The sequence below is a fragment of the Cupressus sempervirens genome, chromosome 1, assembly GCF_028749045.1.
Source record: "Cupressus sempervirens isolate cs-2001-9-10 chromosome 1, ASM2874904v1, whole genome shotgun sequence".
In the NCBI taxonomy this organism is placed as follows: domain Eukaryota; kingdom Viridiplantae; phylum Streptophyta; class Pinopsida; order Cupressales; family Cupressaceae; genus Cupressus; species Cupressus sempervirens.
In genome coordinates this window covers 620,716,709-620,738,713 of record NC_143118.1, presented here as the reverse complement: position 1 = coordinate 620,738,713, position 22,005 = coordinate 620,716,709, and the positions used below count along the sequence as shown (strand labels likewise).

The 22,005-nt window shown below is 38.6% G+C and overlaps 1 protein-coding gene across 1 annotated transcript in view; it reads left to right on the top strand.

Moving 5' to 3' along the window:
- Nucleotides 1-22,005, top strand: part of LOC149579446 (uncharacterized) — a 280,294-nt gene that overhangs the window by 223,612 nt on the left and 34,677 nt on the right. The window contains exons 16-18 of the mRNA XM_089832825.1: nt 1,122-1,202; nt 1,336-1,427; nt 1,588-1,603. Coding sequence (XP_089688951.1) covers nt 1,122-1,202; nt 1,336-1,427; nt 1,588-1,603 — 189 coding nt within the window. The remainder of the gene's footprint in view (nt 1-1,121; nt 1,203-1,335; nt 1,428-1,587; nt 1,604-22,005) is intronic.

Here is a 22,005-nt window from a genome sequence, read left to right as displayed (position 1 = left end):
CAAAGCAAGCACAAGATGTTTATAATTTTGTTTATGAGTTTGTCAGCAAGGTGCTTAAACAATGCGAGTGAAAATTGAGCAATACAAACAATGCAATCTTGAAGAAGAGTTAGTTTCAATGGAATCTATTGTAACCAAACAGTGATAATGACAAATATACGGAACCAAATGGAGTCTTGATTCATAAGGAGAAAGTCGAAACAAACACACCTGATTTCAGGCATGTTGAAAGAAAACAAGATTATTTTCAACAAGCTAAGGATGATATTATGGAGGAAGAATCAGTTGCTACAAAATTCCACGATACTTGTAATGGAAAACATGCATCAAGGAGGGGATAGGAGTTTTGAGGATGTTGAGTACACTATACAAAGATAGAGAGAATTCCTACATATGAAGAAAAATCAAAACAAGGCATTGAGGACACTCAAGATTATGAGGTGAAATTTGAAAATTCAGGTTGCTCCCAGTCTGATTTTGTAGCATCAATTAAGAAAAGGCATGAGGAAAATGAATCTATTTGTTTTTATGATGGTACCCCTTTGATTAAGTATGATCTTGACACTCAAGAATTCAGAATTGAACATGAGGCTCATTATTTTAGAGAGCAGTGTAATTGGATGAAGCACACGGATAATGGGGATTTCAAGCTGATTGGTAATTCAGTCTTTGGGATGAGTGTCGATTGGACATTTTGTAATCAGCTCTGAGTTAGATGAGGAAGTTCTTTCCGATTCCAGTAATGATAATGGATTTGATTGTAGGATTTAGGACCCTGTTACAGTTTCTAGTGATGAGGTATGGTGAAAGGAGTGGTGTGGCAGATCAATTTCTAGAGCTAATGCAAAATACTTTGTATGAGTAAACCATAGTTCACTTCAATTAAATCTGTATTGTGAAGAGCAATGATGATAAAAATGATTTTATCATAGCTAACTAAGAGTTTTTCTTTAAATATCTGTTCCTGTAGGTATGTGGACATGAAAAAAGAGATTTTCCAATTATAGTTTTTGTTATGTTCAACTATTATTAATTCTTTGCAAGCTAATCAAAGTTTTTTTTGGTGTGCATAGATCAAAAATAAAAGCTGTGTTAACATTGCTAATTTTTTCCTTATGCAGTACTGCAACGAATATAAAGTTCCCATTGAACACTTGGAACATTATAAGGAAGTCACTCCCCAAGATATCATTTGTGCACAGGTTTATGTTTGTTTCTGTCCATATTTCATATGAAGTTCTCTTTACTCTTTACATGCTTCACTGGTAAATTGTTAGAAGTAATCTAAAAATTATGTGATTTCTAACATTTAAAATATCACCTGAATTGTGTTAGACAAATTCTGGAATAAACCTTACGGAAGAAGACATTGCAGTCAGTAATGTTAAGATTGATCTGAGCAAGGGAAGAGAGGATCCCATCAACAGGTCAAACACTAAAACACTAATCAATTGTGGATTACATGGATAAGCAAATTTTATTCAAATCATTGTATAACAGCAGCTTATGGTCTTGATTTGTCTAATTTCTGTTTTTAGCTAATAAGTGTAGAGAAACTAACACTATTTATTAAAATTTGAATTGCAGCGTACACTTCTTTGAGGTACTGCTACTCTCCACATGTTCAATCCACAAAGAAGTTTATTAATGCAATAGCTTAGTTTAATTCTTTATCTTTCTAGTGTAATTTTCTTACAATTTTTAATTTATGTGATTACATTTTTTTTGGAAAGAATATAACTAGTTCTTTATTATAATGCATTTGTGAAATCTGACAGACGTTAGTGCTTTTTTGGCATTTTGATTTACAGCTTCCAATGCAACAAAAAACAGAATAGATGTGTAGTAGAACTAGTAGTTGAATATGAAAGAAAAACTTGAGACTTAAACTCTAATTTATATATGCTTTCTATTTACAATTTGTACAGGTTTTTTCATGAGGTAGTTCATGCATATTAAACAAAACTAAAGGTATCTTTTATATTTTTCTCTCAACACAAAAGCTTGGCAAGTAGAATGGTTATGATATGGTATTCTAAAGCATGAATTAAATGTTACTAGTAACAACATAAGAAACTATTATCAATGATAAGCATACCAAATATTTGCGAGGGAAACAATATTTTTAATTGATAGCAAAACACAAGTTTATCATTCATGTTCCAATGTTCATAAATAGTGCTCGGTTGTTTAGGGAGACCAATTGACACATCCCCTCGCTACCTAACTACCCAAACCCAATACTAAATAACATACCTACAATTATTGAGCCGCCACCTCTCATGCAATCACTTGCTCAGATAGAGGATACATGTAGAGGGACATTCTTGGGATTTCAGCTAGAAAAGGAGTTGACAAGAATGAAAGAAGACTGGTAATTGGAGAAAGTGACCCAGGTAGAGAAGTTGGCATCAACGAAGAAAAGGATAGGATGGAAGCTTTATGACTGCTAGAAGGAGTTCAAGCTAAGAAGATGGCAACATAATGAGATCTACGACTTCTGTGGCAACACACATCTTGTTCACGGACATCTTCCTAGTCCTAAAGTAAAAATATGAATAGTATATCATTTTGTATGTATACACTTCACCCTCCACTATGAATACAGTTTTCAGTTTGTCCTCTTCCGCAATGCTGATTTTGTTATAACCTGAAAACTTGTATGTAAAGGAGTACATCTCCTGACCGGCCACTTCTAAAATGTTGTCAGTAAATGGAATTGGAAAGGGATCTTTTATTATTACAGCATTTAGACAACAGAAATCTACATGCATCCAAATTTGGTTCCTTTTTTTTTTTCAAGCATATAACTATGGGAGAAACCCACTCATTGGTCTACATTTGAATATTATGTTTGCATCAAGCATCTTAGTGATCTCCTCTTGCACTTTGTCTGCATATTTCCTATTCATTTGATAGCCTCTCTTGCATATTCATCTTGCTCTAGGTACAAGAGGTATTTGATGGGCACAACCCCCTTTAAGTCCTTGTATGTCCATGAGAACATGTCCTTGTTACCAATTTAATATACCTCCTAAATTGCTATGTTATATGCTGAACTAAGTGTGTTTAGTTGCTGAGAATACATATTACAGAATGAAAAGAATGCAGAAAGTAATGTACAGGAATTAGTAAACAAGAAAATTGATCACTTTTTATTCAGAATACAAGTACCAAAACAGTACATTTTTTATTGAAATATCCAAAACTATTTTGATGAGGTACAAAGTGTTCAATTTTTACACAATACTTAAATACAATGCATTCAGATATCACAAGCATTCTCAGCTCCTAACATAATATCTAAATTAAACACATTGTATAAACAGAAAAGTATTGAAAAGAGATAAGAGGAAAGGCATCCATTGTTTGAACGGAAGATTTGTTGTGCTGAATGTTGAAGGGTTCAGCCCACGTCTCCGTCTGGGAGTAAACTTGCAAAAAATGAAAGAAGATATGGGTCAGTTCATATCAAATGAGCAATGGAAAAATTTCATGTCCTCTATACTCTACTGTTCCTACAATATGGTTAGTCAGAGAACTATGTTAAAAGACAAGAAGGCAAAAGAGAAATCTGAAAAATAAAACATGTTATGCTAATGAGTTTGTTCCATGTGCAGATACAGGTATGAAGTTTGAGTTTGTTGAAGGATCTTGCATAAATTACACGCTTGAAGCCTTTCGACTAAATCATGTAGGGGCCAAGACTGAAGGACTAAGGAGGCTATAGAAGCGACATGCATAAATTACAAGCATGAAACCTTATGGTCAAATCATGTAAAGGCGAAGACTAAAGACATGGGGAGACTGTCGAGGAGGCATACATAAATTACAAGTATAGGACCTTCTAGTTGAACAATAGCAGGAGATTAAAGACATGAGGAGATTGTTAAAGGGACGTACATGTATTACAGGTATGAAACCTTTCAGTCAAATCATGGAGGGCATATTCCAAGCATGAGCAAAAGAGAATTTAATAGCAAAGGATGCTGCTGTAGTTGGTTCAGAATGCAAAAAATGGCAAACTAATAGGATAGGCAGCAAGCTACAGCATAAATAGAAAGATGTTTACTATCTTTTAAGATCAGATATTCAGCATATGATCATACAGTATTTGTCAATGAAAAAGTGTACGTGCTGAAGTTAAATATTATATCAAATTGTTTGGAACAAATTACTACTCATCTACGACAGAGGTACATATTTACAGCAGTAAACATTCATCTACAGCAAAATAACTTTCATCATAACTCATGCCGTGAACAACATAACATAAGGTCACATATGTAACAGTGAAAAAAATTGGAAAGTAAAGATGCAATCAGCTATATCAGGGCAGATCAGTCCAGGGAAGCACATAATGTCTTCAGCAGTTTCGCAAGGAACAAACAAACAAAATTGTAGATTTGTTGTAGGCTGGATCATATAAAAGCATGTGGTTTATACTTTTTAATGGAAAAGATTCTATTAAAAGTTTCAAGGTGATACAAAGAGAGATGTATTACATCCTATGAATCTAAGCAATATCAGTATTTGCCTCACTTCAAACATATAGGCCTTATTCCATGATCATATTTCAGACTTGCATAAAATTAAAATAATAACAGCAAGGAAAGATATATCATGGACTTCTTATGAAGTGAAATTGGGAGTATTGCAACATCTTTCAGTTAGGTTATGATTGTTGTAGGAGGAAATACTGTTGGGCCTGGTGATGTCGTTGTGAATGTGTATATAAATCATGAAAATAAATTTGCTTTTGTTGAAATGCGCATAGTTGAAGAGGCTAGTGATGCAATGGCATTGGATGGCATTATATTTAAGAAGTTCCTGTTAGAGTAAGAAGGCCAAGTGACTACAATCCTTCACTGGTAGCAACACTTGGTCCAAGCCAACCTAGTTCTCACCTCAATCTAGCAGCTATTGGTCTCACACCAAGTATTGTTGGTGTAGCTGATGGACCTGATCGAGTTTTTGTAGGGGTCTTCCTTGCTACCTTACTAAAACACAGATAAGAGAGCTGCTTGAATCCTTTGGGCTTTCATGTGGATTTGATTTTGTTAATGATAGGGATACTAGAAACTCCAGAGGTTATGGTTTTTGCGTATACCAGGACCCAGCTGTAACAGATATTGCCTATGCTACACTTAATGAGTTAAAAATGGGTGACAAAACTTTAACAGTTTGTCGTGCAACAACCAACAGCACTCAGGCAAGACCAGACCAAGCAAATGTGTTAGCACAAGCCTAGCAACATAATGGCTAAATCAATTAGGATTATTAATCATTTAATGCAAAATGAAACAATAACATAAGCTGGAGTCCAAACTAGTAGACACAATTTGAATATTATGAAGGAGAAATAACTTACAGCAAGGAAAAGAAGCAGCCATTCAGCATGATGAAACCCATGCCCAAAAGCAACAGATACGGCATCACAAGTATATAGTTCACAGCAATGAGAAGACTTCAATATATGGCATCCAATGCAAAAAATGAAACAGTACCAGCAAGAATATATGGCATCCAAGTCTAGATCCATGAAATAGAAGGAGAAACTCTCCAAAAAAGCTATCATCCAACCAAAAATGGCTACCAAACAACCCGTGAGCTCTCAAAGAAATCTGCTGCCAAAAATGTATGGCATCCAAACATGCATAACCAACATATAAAACCTGCAGTCAAAGATCAATAATGGCGTCCAACAAACAAGGCATCCAAATAACCACGCGTAGATCAAATCCGCAAAAGAGATTTAGATATAAATCTGCAAAGCATGGTATCCAAAGACCAGCAAAAGGAAAAATCACAGCAAGATATCCATGGCCGCGGCTAGGGTTTGAAAACCCTATATTTTTCTTCCATATGCGTGGATGAGCAAATAGGCAAAACAAAACAAAGTTTTCATTTTTCCTTCCTTACCTTGGTCGCCCTTTGTTATATTGCATAAAGATTTCGGGTCCGTGGTAGGACTTAGGTGTTTTTTGAAAATCCTTAATTCATAGTTTCATATGCATTTTTTTTTTATATAATGCCAAATATCATAAATAAAATGCATATGAAACTTATATTTAAAAAAATTTATATATATATTTTATAAATATTATATATATTAAATGAGTTAAATATTATTAAATCATTTAATATATACAATCCTTATAAAATATATTTAATATTCCCTATATTATACTTATTAATACTGATGTGTTCTTTTATAAAAAATAATAAATATAACATTAAACACGTCAATATTAATAAATATAATAAAAGAAATTTTGATGGTAAAATTAATATATCAAGTGGTTGTAATTATAAAACCATTGATTTTATTAATTAAATAAATAGAATTCAGAGGAGTTTCAAAATATTTTAATGCCTAAATGCAAAGAGGTGAGGTTGAGTGTCTATTTTTGAACTCCAAAAAGGACATTCAGTTAACACTTTCATGAGGAGCTATTTTTGTAGGCTAAGGATGCATTGATGGGGGCACTTTGATGCTATTTTTAACGATTTATGGAGCAGTTAAGGGCAGTTATGCATGCAGTTCAGAATGAGAGCCTATTTTTTGCATATTATGCATAATTATGAGGAGTTTTACATGCTATATTTTTGGGTTATTTGAGAAATCCGAGTTTGGGTTTTTGTGCATGATTTTGAGAAGCTAGAGGCAGTTTTCTATTTATCTATTAGTTGGGCAGGTGGTTAAGAGCAGTTTTCAAAGGCTTTTTCATATTTTTTATTATTTTTGACTAATTTTTCTAGGCATGATCTTGGAATCCGAATTAAGGTTATGATTTCTATATATTGTAAATTCACCTCAATATGAGGAATCTTTTTTCAGATTCAGACTTTTGCACATTGCAGATTTTGAGTTGATTATAAGAGCAAATTTGTAGCAGAGTTTTTTTCAACATTGGTTATGGAGATTCAGCAGTTCGTTCTCATTAATTCTCGTGCAATATTGTGAATTTTTTATTTTAATGTTGTGTTTGCCTTCATTTAAGTTACATTCCTTATTGCAGATTTGAATCTTGATACTTGTGATTACAGGTCTTTGTTTGTGATCATTGTTCTTTTTGTAGAAAATTGGTAAAACCTAAGTTTTTCTCTCAAAGCAGAAGATCTCGGTCCTTGTATAGAAACACTTTTGTGGTTGCATGTTTGTCTGAGTATTCTGAATCAATTTGTGTCTCACATAATTCGTGTTGATTTGATTAAAGTTACATTCAAAACCATCAGTGCATCACCTCATTTAGGTTAGTATCTATTATTTGTCATTCACTTCTCACCTCTTATCTCACGTATAATTTAGGATTAGATGATCACTATTTAGGAACCGGCCTAGCTTCTAGAGATTTATCTCTTGTTTTATGACAACCCACCACTCGAGAGAGTTTCCATGTTTCAACAGCATGGCTAAATTCTGCATCTTGCTATAGGCGCAATCCTGATTGACAACATTTTTCTGGCACGCCCGGTGGGACCACGAACTACTTCACAGTTCTCTAAATTACAAGATCTTACTATTGTTTTGGTGTAAACAATAATATTTCAGCCTTTTTGAAGGTATTTTATTAACACTTGGCAACTCTATTTTGAAGGTTTGTCGCAGATATAGTTGTAGTTTTGGTGATTTTTAATGAGAAGAACTCCCAGAAGGTCAATAAGAGGAAGAACACCACTTGTTACAAGAGGAAGGTTTGTTTCACCATCTAGATCAGATTTTTCAGTGTTTGAATATCCTACAATTGAAGATCAGCCAACAAATTCTGAAGAATCTAAGATAGTAATTGAAGATATTGGTTTTCCTAAAGATTTAAGTGTTCCTGATCATTCTGAATTTGAAGTGCCCATTTTTGAGGAATTACTAAAGGATCAATTTTTTTTTTCAGCATCTACAAGTGGTAGTACAGCTACTGTTAGGAGTCTGAAAATATATCAGCAAAAGGTAAATCAGCCTACCCAACATTTATTGTCATTTATAGTACAACAACAAGTACCACTAGTTCATCAAATAGCCCGAAATTTGCCATTTGTAACTTTTAATGCTGACAGCCTTTTACAAATTGCTTCTCATCATGATATTCCACCAGTAGCAGTGAAAAGTGTACCATATTTTATTGGTGAAAACCATGTTTCAGCAGTGGAACATATAAAGGATATAGCTACCCTTTGTGGATTACACCAAGTTCAACATGAAGATGGGGACTTGAAGTTATTAGTAGCTTCTTTCAGAGGAAAAACATTAATTTGGTTCAAAAGTCTTGCAATAAATTCAATTGCCTCATGGGACGCATTGGGAACCTTGTTAATCAGCAAGTTTGAAGATAAGTCTGATAATCTTTTCTTGGTTGAACAGTTGACTACCATCAAAAGGCATCCTAATGAGCATATTTTTTATTTTAACTTTCATTTTCAGCAAACTTAGGATAGAATTCCAGCATCTGTTAAGTCTTCTAATGATTATGCATTCTTATTTTATTTAAAGGCTTTTAACAGTGATATTTCGGTTATGATACAATCTATGGGAGGACGTACTTTGCTTGATGCATTTGATATTGCTATAAGAGTTGAAAACAGCTTAATACAAGTCAACAAGCTACCTCCTAAGCCTCCAATGCCTTATTCTGCAAAAATACAGCAAATTGTACCAGCTGTTTTACCACTGTTGGCTATAATTCCACCTATGCCATCATTACCAGCATTTAATATGCAAGTTGCAATAGAAGAACACATTGCTAGAGCTCCTATCAGAGAGTTAAAAGAGCAAAATCAGGACTTGATTGAGAAAAGTGGCAGTATAATGAGAACATTGCAAACCTATGGAAATGAAATAAAGAAATTGCAAAGGCAACAAGGTCAATACAATAGACCCAATCAAGCTTCCTATCAAGAAAATAGGCAATTCAATCAAGCTTCAAGATCAAATCAGCAAAGGCAACCTCAAGGACAGAAAATAAATTATGGTCAAAGAACTAATTAGCCTTACAATTATGCAACTCCGTGAGGCAAGGAAATGAGATGTTCGGAAAGGACAGCAACTAATGAATCAAGGAGGAGTTCAGCATGATCAAGTGCAGCAACAAGACAATCCGGATGCTACTCTAATGAATTTTACTGAAGATGAGGCTGTTATAGTAGCAAATTTTGATCAAAACCAGATTTGGAGGCCTATATCAGCAGGAACAAGGTCAAAGACCAAAGTTGCATATGTACAATAGCAAGTTGATAAAGCAAAACAGCAGCAGGTCAATATTGATAATACTCAACCAGAACCATCAAATGCACAAAAGATGCAATATGTGCCAAAAGGACAACAAGGACAGCAAGTTTGAGCAGAAAAGGCAAGTTTACAACTATCACAATAACAAAAGGAGCATGTTGTACCAAAAAACCAGTCTGAGGTTAGTACGCAAAATTTTAATATCGTTGAGCATCTAAAAAAACCTCATGTTCCTGTTTCCATGTGGGACGTTTTAGCACTCCCAAGTCAAAAGGATATCCTACAAGCATTACAGTCACTTACCTTATCTGATAACGCTTTGGCACAGCAAACTCATACAGTTCTAATGGCTGCAAATGTTAATAATTCACAATAGCCATCCAAAATAGTGAAGCCACCACCTTTTTATGTTACAGTCATAATAGGCAAGTACCTTGTTCATAATTGCATGATAGATTTAGGTGCCACTAGCTCAGTTATGCCAAAGAAGATTGTTGACTAGCTAGGCCTTAAATATGAACCAATTGAAAAGGGGGTAGTTCAGCTAGATGGGACAGCTATTGAGACAATTGGAGTTATAAGGAACATGGATTTGACCTTGCATGCTTGTCCTAGTTTTTCAGTCCTTATGGATATATACATCATTGACTTACCTCCCTATTTTTCCATATGTTTATCACGTGATTTCACTGCCAAATTAGGAGGTTATGTATTTGCAGATTGGTCTCACATGCTTTTCCGCACTAGGTATGGTACTAAGGTGACAATTCCATCTGAACCTATGACTAAAGATTGCCTTGAACATAATATTGTTGCTGCTGAAAATGAGACAGCAGTTGTTTTATTTGACCAAGAGAAAATTAATGTTGTTCATGAGTCTAAAACGCCCATAGACAATGTTCTTGATATATTATTAGATGAATGGGCTGCTGAAAATGTTGAAATTACAGAAGAGTAGGTTGAATAACCAAGTTTGAGCAATTATGTTATTCATGAAACTATTGATTTTCTACCAAATGTCATGAAAAGTGCAGATTTAAATGTAGAATCACAGGGTAATGAGGCGTGGAAGTTATTTTTTGATGGTTCATGAAGCAAAACAGGTGTGGGATGAGGTTGTATGCTGATTTAACCAGTACATGAAAGGTATTACGCTTATTTCAGATTTACTTTCAGTTGTATCAATAATGTTGCTGAGTATGAAGCACTTGTGAATGGATTAAAATGGGCCATAAAAAGAGGTATCAGTTGTTTGCAAGTGTATGGTGATTCTGAATTGATTGTTAACCAAGTTAGAGGCATCCATGCTACTAAAAATGAGTTGTTGATAAGTTACATGCATGTTGTGTGGGATTTAATTGAAGGTTTTGAAGCATTTAATTTGCAATCTGTACCTAGAAATCAAAATAAACATGCTGATAGGCTTGCTACAATTGGTGCACAATATGACATACCTTCTAAAATCAACAAAAATAAAGGAAATAATCACGTAAAAGTTATGTACCAAATAACGCTAAAAGTTGGCAAGTTTTTGAATCTGATCAGCATATTGTTAATTTTTTAAGAGAAGAAGCTGAGTTTTCTCAGCCTAACTAGCAGAAGTTATAGGAACAATATGAAGAGCAGATTATTCAATTAAGGATAAACAAGATGCCTAAAGGTTTGGTGACTTTGGAATCTATTTTTAATACTGATGATTAGTTTAAAAAGGATAAATCCAGCTTGCAGATCAAGGAAGAACACTATGAAAAAATTGAAGTTGCAAAGAATAAGAATCTCAAACTTGGAAAGCTATGTACCCTTGAAGAGTGTCAAACTTTTGTTGATTTGTGCAATGAATTCCAAGATATTATTGCATGGAGTTATTCAGATTTGAAGGGGTTTGATCCTAATATTGCTCAACACACCATTGAATTGGAACCTAGTGCAAAATTAGTTAGACAAAAACAAAGGCCAATAAATCCCAAGTTAGAACCACTTATGATCAAAGAGCTGAATAAGTTAATTGAGAGCAATATTATATTTCCTATCAAGCATACCTCTTGGGTTTCTAATTTGGTCCCAATTAGGAAGAAAAATGGAGAAATCAGATTGTGTGTTGATTTCCGTGATTTAAACAGAGCTTCGTTGAAGGATAGACATCTTTTGCCTTCAACGGAACAAATCTTACAAGTTGTTTCAGGTTCAGAACACTTCTTATTGTTGGATGGTTTCTTTGGTTATAATCAAATTTTGGTCAAGGAAGAGGATAGATTTAAAACAACATTTACTACCAAATGGGGAACTATGGCTTATCAAAAGATGCCATTTGGTTTGTCAAATGCAAGTGCAACCTTTCAGAAAGCAATGGATAAAGCTTTCTTGAACTTAATGTACAGGTTTGTGCTGTTATCTTGATGACATTACTGTTTTTTCAAAGAATGCAGTAGATCATTTTCAACACTTGAAGGTAATATTTGAGAGATGCAGGGAATATGGTATATCTTTGAATCCAAAGAAAAGTGTTTTTTCTGTTCATAAAGGAAAACTATTAGGATTCATTGTTTCTAAAGAAGGTATTACTATTGAACCTAAAAGAGTAAGTGCAATTCTCGCCCTACCACTTCCAGCACATAAAAAGGGACTTCAAAGTTTCCTAGGTAGAATTAACTTTGTGAGGAGACTTATTCCAAATATTGTTGAATTATTGATTTCATTAACAGCTATGCTTAGAAAAGGTATGGTTTTCAATTGGACAAAAGAAGGTAAACGTAGTTTTGAGTTGATAAAAGAAGCATTAGCTGCCGCTCCTACATTGTTAATTCAGATTTTTCAAAAGATTTCATATTATATGCCTATGGAAACATTGATTCCATTGTTGCCATGTTAGTACAGCAAAATGATGAAGGTTTTGAATAGTCATTAGCATTTTTTAGCCAAGAGCTTAAAGATTACGAATTGCATTATTCTTTTGTTAAGAAGCATGTTCTTGCAATTATTAGAAGTTTAAAAAAATTCAGACACATGCTTTCAAATAACAAGATCAAACTAATGGTTGCTCATCATTCTATTAAGAATTTCTTGCTCAACAAAGATCTGAATACTAAAAGAGTGGGTTGGATCACAAAGGCCATGGATTATGACATTAAAATCAATGTAACCAAGCAAGTTAGAGGTAAGGGATTATGCGAATAACTTGTTGGAAATGGAAATAATGATTTAAATCATGATGATAATGCTATTTTGACCCTATCATATGATGAACAGCCTGTTGTCCACAATATTCAGAATAATTGGGTGGAAGATATGATAAAGTTCTCGCAAATAGGACGTTGTCTGGAAGTAAAAATCTCGGTTAATGGGATTCACCTCAAGCAGTGTTTTTGAGGTATTTTTCAGATTACAATAAGTATTGTTTCAGCACATTTAGATTCAAGTTTCAGCATGTTAATTGTTAGTAATAAAGTTGTCCAAACTACAACACATCATTATCAATCTGCCATCAACACATGAGGTACATATCACACACAAAGCATGGAATGAATTCTGATGCCCTAAATCATACATACCCACGGATTCATAATAGGTTCATGATGACATGGTGTAGTTTTCAGCCATTCAGCTATAAAGAAATCAAAAAACATTCAGGGATATTGCTAGTACAGAACCTTTGAAATATTTTCAAAAAAAAGCCAAGTATAAATTTTGGTTTTGAATTATGTTTGACTTGAATAAGTATCTTGCCCCACAATAGTAATACAATGTGTTATCCACCATCATACTAGACTGATATACCGCTGTATACAACATGAAAATACTGAAAAATAGGAGGAATGGTCACTCCAAAACAGCTGGTATACCACTCTAGTACAATCATAAATAACGCACCACGTTGTTGTCATGATGCAATGTAAGGATTCAAGCTTAGCAGTTGAAGTTTGGTAGTTGTTTTTCAATAAATTTTCAGCCGAATCTACAAAGTGTCAAAACGGCCAGCAGGTATCAGTCCTCACAACCACAATACAATTGTTTTGTCATAGAAAAGAGATCATAAAAGAAACCATATTTATCTCTTTGTTGTGATACAATTCCATCCTGGTTATCAAAACGAACAACTACGGGATCCTATGGCAACTAACAGATTTGTTTTTAGTTTTCAGTTTTAGTTTGAATTTGGTGTGGTGAGGTGTGTTTATTTTCGCAATGTTTTTAGTTTGGTATTTTTTTTAAATGTTGAAAAGGTTCAGTTTTCTAAATGCTAAAGATGACTCTACACCCAATGGATTTACAAGGCAGCTGGTCTATTATATTTAGCAGGTAAACAACCCTGAGAGGTCGCCAAAAATGTTACCAATCTAACATACCTCGTAAATTGCTATGTTATATGCTGAACTAAGTGTGTTTAGTTGCTGAGAATACATATTACAGAATGAAAAGAATGCAAAAAGTAAAGTACAGGAATTAGTAAACAAGAAAATTGTTTACCGTACTGGTAAAGAAATCAACGCATACAGACAATGGAACAGAAATAGCAGAATTATATTCGCATATGCCAAACATACATTATGCTTCCTAAGATTAATGATAGAAGATCTTTTACAATGATCCCAGACGAGATATAAATACTATCCACCGAACCTTCCTGAAGGAGTCCGTTGGCCACAAACATTATATCCGCTACAAACTATTTACCCGTTGGCTACAGAATACAAAACACCGACGACAGTCATTCCGTCGGCTACAGAAACACCGCCAGGACCATCCAGTTGGTTGACACCATCCCCCCAAAAAGAAAAGTCATCTCCTGACGACTAACAAAATATCTGAGACAAATTAACAAACAAAATACATTAACGGACTAATTACAACAAGATAAATCTGCTTCTGACACATCACTGTCACTTCGTTGCCTCTGCTAACACAACACTGTGCCTCCTCAATGAAGCTGACCTTGATAGCCACCTATACTGCTTTCTTTGTTTTCAATTCCTTGGTACCCTGAGCCAAGTGTCACTGCACTGCCTCCAACTGGATGATTAGCTCCTCCCGAGCTCTCTACGCATCCACCAAGACAGCCTCTCGGCCAACACCTACTCGCAGTGCCTCTGGTACACAGAAAGTCCATGCCTGCAGCAACTTCAACTCTTCTCAACTGGTCAGACTCCCACAACTGATATCCGCAACGATTGGGGATCCAAGGGGCAATGCCTCCGCGGGGTCGAGGGGCAGCACCCCAGGTGCGCTCCCTGTCACAGTACTCTTTCTGGCAACCACGGATGCGTCCCCTTTCCTTTGGCATCATCTGTAACTCATTTTGAACAATTTGAATCTGTCGTCGTTTTTTTTTTTTTTTTGGTTACTTCTGATTGCTTCCATTGTTTTCTCATGCGGCTTCCAGCCTGACACACACCTCTTTCCCGCTCCTGTATTCCAATCCTCCAATGCCTCCAATTAAAATTTCCTAGTCCTCCACACACCTGGCACTTTGAATATCAATCAGCCACCGTTGGATTAAAAAAGCAGGTTCTCTCCTCGAAATTGTTGATCGTTAACTTTAATTCATTGCGTGATTTTTCAAGTTTGTTAGATCTGGTGCTCCCTTCTAAATAAGAAAACATAGAATTGCTGCAATCAGTCTTCTGTTGGAGGAACGATATTGTCTGTATAGTTGTCTTTTACCACAATCCCATTGCCGAGCTTAGCAAAGAAAGAAATTGCTAGAGCCCCCCCCCCCCGCAGAAAGGAGTCAAGCCCGCAGTTGAAAAAAAGTCCACGGAGGAATAGAAGCAGTTACAAAATACTCGCGGCCCCTTGCACAGCCTACGGAAAGAGCGGTGGAAAAACATTAAAAAAAAATTTGTGCCCGCGGCTAAGGAAAGACACCTGCGGGGAAGTAAGAATCACCCACGGAATACATAGCGTCCATGGAAAAATGGAAGGCTCGTGGACAAGTGGCCGTGAATAGGTGCCCGTGGAGGTTGCCCGCGGCTAGATGCCCGCGAAGCACCTCCCGCAGACCTCCTTTTTTTCCTTCTTTTTTTTTTTTTTTTGTTTTTTTTGACAAAAATAAAATAAATAAAAAATAGCACCTCAATTTTGCCTCCAAGTGTCGCCATTCTGCAATGACGACGACAAGGGAATCATCTGATCATTCTGTGACGGTGACGACGACGGCATCTTCGTGGCATGGTAAGATCCGTTGACTGCGTGAGGTATCTCTTTGCCGTGCAAGGTTGACAATTTGATCGCTCCATTATCGCCGACCTCTCGGATCTGATATAGTCCAACCCATCTGGCCTTAAACCTTTGCAGTTTGACTTCATTCTGTCCGTCGTACTTGAGTACCAACTGCCCTGGTGGAAACCTGTTGAGTCTGAGAGGTTTGTCATGCCACACATTACGTCTGTTTTGTGTCACCTCCGTCGTCCACTGTGCCTACGATCGTCGCGCCTCTAGCTTATTTCTTTGCTGTTGGTACCCTTCAAGTAATTTTATGGTGCGATGCCTTCTTTTCTTCCTGTGCGGTCCGTTCATCATGTACCGAATGGTGGGATCTTTCTTTTTTCTAGGTTTGGACTGTATGCTCTTCCCCTCAACTTCAAGCGTAATCGCCTTTCCTTCTTCCGCTGATCTGTATTCCTTCAGACACTCATTTTTCTCTTTTTTCTCACCTTCATCGACCCTTAGCATATTACAACTCGGAAACAATTCGTAGTCTTCTATCTACCAGTGGTAAAGGCCATTCACCGAGTCTAGGTCGTCATCATTTGATCCTCCTTCTAGTGTCAATACTCCTTCGTCATTCGGTTCCATTCTCCTTTTTCCTTCATCGTCACTGTCGCCTTCACCTTCTAAGTCTGACAATGCTGCCTCCTCACCTACCATTTGTGTGTGCAGGTCAATTATAAATCTTTTGCCTCCGTGCTCCATTGATAGGGTATTTCGTTTCCAATCATGTTTTACTTTTGCTTGCACCAACCAATTCCGTCCCAGAATAGCATCATATCCTTTTTTTTTCAATGGAATGACTACGAAATCCAATAAAAATGGTTGCGTACCAATGGTTACCGGTTGCACCCTCAAGGTTCCTAACGGTTTGATCCCATGCTGGTCCGCCGTGAGCAACTGGAATGTAGGTGGCCACAGCGTCAACTTTCCCAACTTCTTCCAAGTATCCTTCGGCAACACATTCACGCCGGACCCTCCGTTGACAATTGTGTTTGTCAGAACGTTTTCCAAAATCCCCATCTCGACGACCGCCGGATGCCGTCCGGATGTGAGTGCCAGGGGCATTGGGTTTGTTGCCATCGCTTCCCTACTGTCCCTTCCTGTGTCCTCCGTTGCTTTCGGAAATGGTGTATGATTCAGAATGGTCATCCGTAACTGGGGCATTGTGAGGAGGTCACTTATCTTGACCAGTATCTCTATTTGTAAGATTTTTTGTATAATGTTTTGTTCTGCGAAGTTCCTTGCCAAGATGCCAGTGATGTCCTTCAACTGAGATGTCCACGCCGACGATGCCTTTGCAATTTCTGCCTACACTTCCCCCACTTTTTTCTTTTCCTCCGCTTGCCTCCGTGTAATTGCCAGAACCTCCTCTACATCCGTGCCAACAGTGATCAAATTTACTCCAAACTTTGGACACTTGGAATCTTCGTGATCGTCGGGTCTACACCATCTACATAATAATTTCGGTGTGTTTGCCGCTGTACAATCCCGCGCAAAATGACCCCACAAATTACATGCTCGACATTGAACAATCAGCCGTCCATTTGCATCATACTAAGTTCGACTTCGGCTCTCATTATTATTGTTATTGTTCGCACTGTTGTTATTTTGCCCTCTGTTATTATTCCTGTACCCTCCGGATGTGGCACCTACGCTATTCGTATTTCCGCTACTGCTCAACAGGGAAGCCTCCTGTGTAAGAAGCACCTGGAGAGATCCTCTTGTCTTCATATTAAAAGGGCACTCTTTTGTCGAATGGCCCATGATCTAACAAATGTCACAAAATTGGTTGTTTGGACATGATCCTTTAGTATGACTGTCAGTCTTACACTCCGTGCACCACAGTTCACTGCCTTTTGGCTCCTTCTGCATGTTTTTAAACTCCATCATGTGGATCATGTCCTTCTAGAGGGCACAAACCATCTTACTGTTGCCTTCCTCGTCACTGCTATCACCTCTGGCAGGCTTGTCGTCATCCGAATCAGATGAGCTAGTGTTCTTCTTCTTTGTTTTTTGCTCACTTTCTAGGTCCAATGCTTTGTTATAAGCTTCCATGTATGATGACGGTGGCACAATTTTCATTTTCCTTTGCAACTTCGAGCATAGGCCTTCCACGAACCATCTTTTTTGAAGTCCGTGTTTACCGTATAGGTAAAGAAATCAACGCATGCAGACAATAATAGCAGAATAATATTCGCATATGCCAGAACATACATTAGGCTTCATAATATTCGCAATAGCAGATGAATGATGATTTACAATGATCCCAGACGGAATATAAATACTACCGCCGAACCTTCCCGAAGGAGTCCGTCGACCACAATTATTCTATCCACTACAAACTATTTACCGACGACGTCGGCTACAGAATACAAAAACACTGCCGGACCGTCGGCTACAGCATACAAAAACACCGTTGGACTGTCGGCTACAAAATACCGCCGAAACCATCCAGTTGGCTAACACCATCCCCCCCCAAAAAAAAAGTCATCTCCGGACGACAATTACAATATATCTGAGACAAATTAACAAACAAAATATATTATCAGAGTGACTACAACAAGAAAAATCTGCTTCTGTCACATCACTTCCTCATTCATCCCGTTACATCTGTAGCCTCTGCTAACACAATACTGTCTCCTCAAGCTGACCTTGATCGCCACCTGTGCTACTTTCTCTGTTTTCAATTCCACTGTACCCTGAGCCAAGTGTCGCTGCACTGCCTCCAACTAGATGATTAGCTCCTCCCGAGCTCTCTACGCATCCACCAAGACAGCCTCCCAGCCAACACCTACTCCCAGTGCCTCTGGTACACAGAAAGTCCATGCCTGCAACCACTTCAACTTTTCTTAACTGGTCAGAGTCCCACCACTGATATCCGCAACGACTGAGGGTCTAGGGGGCAACGCCCCCGGCGGGGTCGAGGGGCAGCGCCCCCATGGGGTCCTGGGATGCGTCCCCTTCCCTTTGGCATCATCTGTCACTCATTCTAAACAACTTGATTCTGTCGTCATTTTTTTTTAGCAATTTCTCCTTCCCGACAAAATTAGTGTGCCTCTCGAAACTCTTGGCGGAAATCCTAATCCTTTGGATGGAAACTGCTGAGCGCACAAATTGAGAACCGCCAATCGGCAAAAGAATGATGGCCAACTGCCCGAGAACAGCCTTCCCTCATATGCCGATGCCAGTTACGTTGTTCAACTGAAGCACAGAGAAAACCCAAGAAAGCGCATCGAAATCTTGTATTCCCGCGGAGAAGTTTGCTGGCTGGAGGATTTTTCTAAGTTCTATGCCCACGGTCCTCTTCCTTTTACCAGCAGAGACTTCTAGGGAGACTGTTTTCTTTTAAGCCTGCGGCCTTCCTATTTACTGGCGAAGACTGCCCGTGCGGAAGAGGTTTTAGGAGGTTCCGGAGGAAAAAACAACAAAACAAAAAAAAATGTTAAGCCCGCAAGGCCTGCTTCGGTGGAGGGCGTCAAGTTTTGAGAGCCCGCGGACAGGCTGCCCGCGGGGTTTTTATTAACCTGCGGACAGACTGTTCGCGGGGTCTTCCCTTTGTCACCAGCGGACAGCTGTTGCCCGCGGGGCCTCTGTCTATTACGCTTGCGGACAGACTTGCCCGCAGGGCCTTTCTATCCGCGGGGCCCCCCTATTTCTTTCTTTTTTTTTATAATTTTTTTTTTCCTATTTTTTTCAAATTTTTTTTTTAAATTAAAAAAATCAAATTATAGAGGTACCTCCATTTTGCCTCCAGGCGTCGCCATTCTGCAACGACGACGGAGTTAGCTGGCCATCCTGTGACAATGACGGAGTCTTCCTGGCACCATATATTTATAATTTGGATCTGTTGACTGCCGGAGGTACCTTCTGCCCGTCCAAAGTTGATAATCTGATCGCTCCATTGTCGCCAACCTTCCGAATCTGATATGGTCCAACCCATCTGCCCTTAAACTTTTCCACTTGGATTTCATTCTGACCTTCGTACGCCTTACGTTTGTTCTATGCCACCTCCGTCGCCCACTGTGCCTACGGTCGTCACGCAACTGGATTATTTCCTTGCTGTCGATGCCCTTCCACTAATTTTATGCTACGGTGTAACCTTTTCTTTCCGCGCGGTCTATTCACCATGTACCGGACAGTGGGATCTTTCGTTTTTCTATGTTCAAACTGTATGTTCTTCCCCTCAGCTTCAACCATGGTAGCTTTTCCTTCTTCCGCTTCCCTGCATTCCTCCGAAAATTCATTTTCCTTTGTTTTGTCACATTCGTCGACCGTTAACATATTGCAACTCGGAAACAGTTCGTAGTTTTCTATCTGCCAGTGGAACAGGCCATTCACCAAGTCCAGGTCGTCATTATTCGATCCTCCATCAAGTCTCAATACTCCCTCTTCATCTAGTTCCATTCTCCTCTTTGCTTCATCGTCACTTTCACCGTCACTCTCTGAATCTAACGATGTTGCCTCCTCACCGACCATTTGTGTATGCAGGTCAATTGTGAATTGTTTGCCTCCGTGCTCCATTGATAGGGTATTTCGTTTCCAATCATGTTTTACTTTTGCTTGCACCAACCAATCCCGTCCCAGAATAGCATCATATCTTTTTCTTTTTAATGGAATGACCACAAAATCCAATAAAAATGGTTGTGTACCAATTGTTACCGGTTGCGCTTTCAGAATTCTCAACGGTTTGATTCCATGTTGATCTGCCATGAGCAACTGAAATGCAAGTGGCCACAATGTCGGCTTTCCCAACTTTTTCCAAGTATCCTCCGGCAACACATTCACGCCGAACCCTCTGTTGAAAATTGTGTCTGTCAAAACATTTCCCAAAATCTCCATCTCGACAACCGCCGGATGCCGTCCGGATGTGAGTGCTAGCAGCATTGGGTCTGTTGTCATCACTTCCCTACTATCTCTTCCTGTGTCCTCCGGTGCTTTTGGAAATGGTGTATGATTCAGAATGGCCATCCGTAACTGGGGCATTGTGAGAAGGAGGTCACTTATCTTGACTGGTATCTCCGTTTGTAAGATTTGTCATACAATGTTTTGTTCTGCGAAGTTCTTTGCCAAGGTGCCGGTGATGTCCTTCAACTGAGATGTTCCTGCCGACGATGCCTTTGCAATTTCCGCCTGTGCTTCCCCCAATTTTCTCTTCTCCTCCGCTTGCCTCCGTGCAATTGCTAGAACCTCCTCTACATTCGTGCCGACAGTGATCAAGTTTACTCCAGACTTTGGACATTTGGAATCTTCGTGATCGTCGGGTCCGCACCATCTGCATAATAATTTCGGTGTGTTTGCCGCTATACAATCCCACACAAAATGACGTCACAAATTACATGCTCGGCATTGAACGATCGGTCGTCCGTTTGCATCATACTGAGTTCGACTTCGGCTTCCATTATTATTGTTATTGTTTGCATTGTTGTTATTTTGCCCTCTGCTATTATTCCTATACCCTCTGAATGTGGCACCATCAATGTTTGCATTTCCGTTATTGGCCGACGAGGAAGCTTGCTGCGTAAGAAGCACCTACGAAGATCCTCTTGTTTTCATGTTAAAGGGACAATCCTTTTTCGAATGTCCCATGTTTGACAGATGTCACAGAATTGGTTCTTCAAATACGATCCTTTAGTATGACCATTGGTCTTACATTCCGTGCACCACAATTCACTACCTTTTGGCTCTTTTTGCATATTTTTAAACTCTTTCGTCATTTGAACCATATCCTTCTGTAAGGCACGAACTTTTTTGCTACTACCTTCATCGTTGTTGTTATCATCTCCAGCAGATTCATCGTCATCAGAGTCAGAGGAGCTAGTTTTCTTCTTCTTTGTCTTGTGCGCACTTTCAAGGTCCAGTGCTTTGTTATAAGCATCGACATATGACGACGGTGGCACAATTTTCATTTTCCTCCGCAACTGTGAGCATAGGCCGTCCACAAACCACCTTTTTTGCAATCCGTCGGCCGGCTTGCTTTCCATTTTGTTTATTAAGTCTTTTAATCTCCTGGCATAGACACGGACAGTTTCGTGCTTCCCTTGCTTGGTATTGAAAATTTTCGCTACGATTTCATTATCATCCCGCAAGAGTTTAAACTCCGCCAAGAACTCCTTTTTAATCTTATCCCATGTATCCAGCTTCTGTGGATCCATATCCGAAAACCAATCAATCACGACACCCCGTAGGGTTGCCGAAAATTGCCTAGCCCATTCGTCGGCAACTGTGATTCCATTTGCCCGCCAGATCATCTCACATGTCTTACAATGTCGGATGGGGTCGGCTGTACCATCACCTTCAAATTTTGGTATCTTTTCTTTGGGTCCTGCCATAACACTGGAGGTATGCACTTCTACACTGGCGGTCGGCACTCCCACACCGGCGATCGGCACTCCCGCACCGGCGGTCGGCACTCCCACACCGGCAGTCTGAACTCCCACACCGGCGATCTGAACTCCTGCGCCGGCGGTCTGCACTCCCACACCGGAGGTGTCGACAGCTGCGAACCTTGGTGAAGAAGGATCCTCCGAAATTGTTTCCCGTGGAAGTCTATCCTGGATGAAGAGGTCACTCCATGC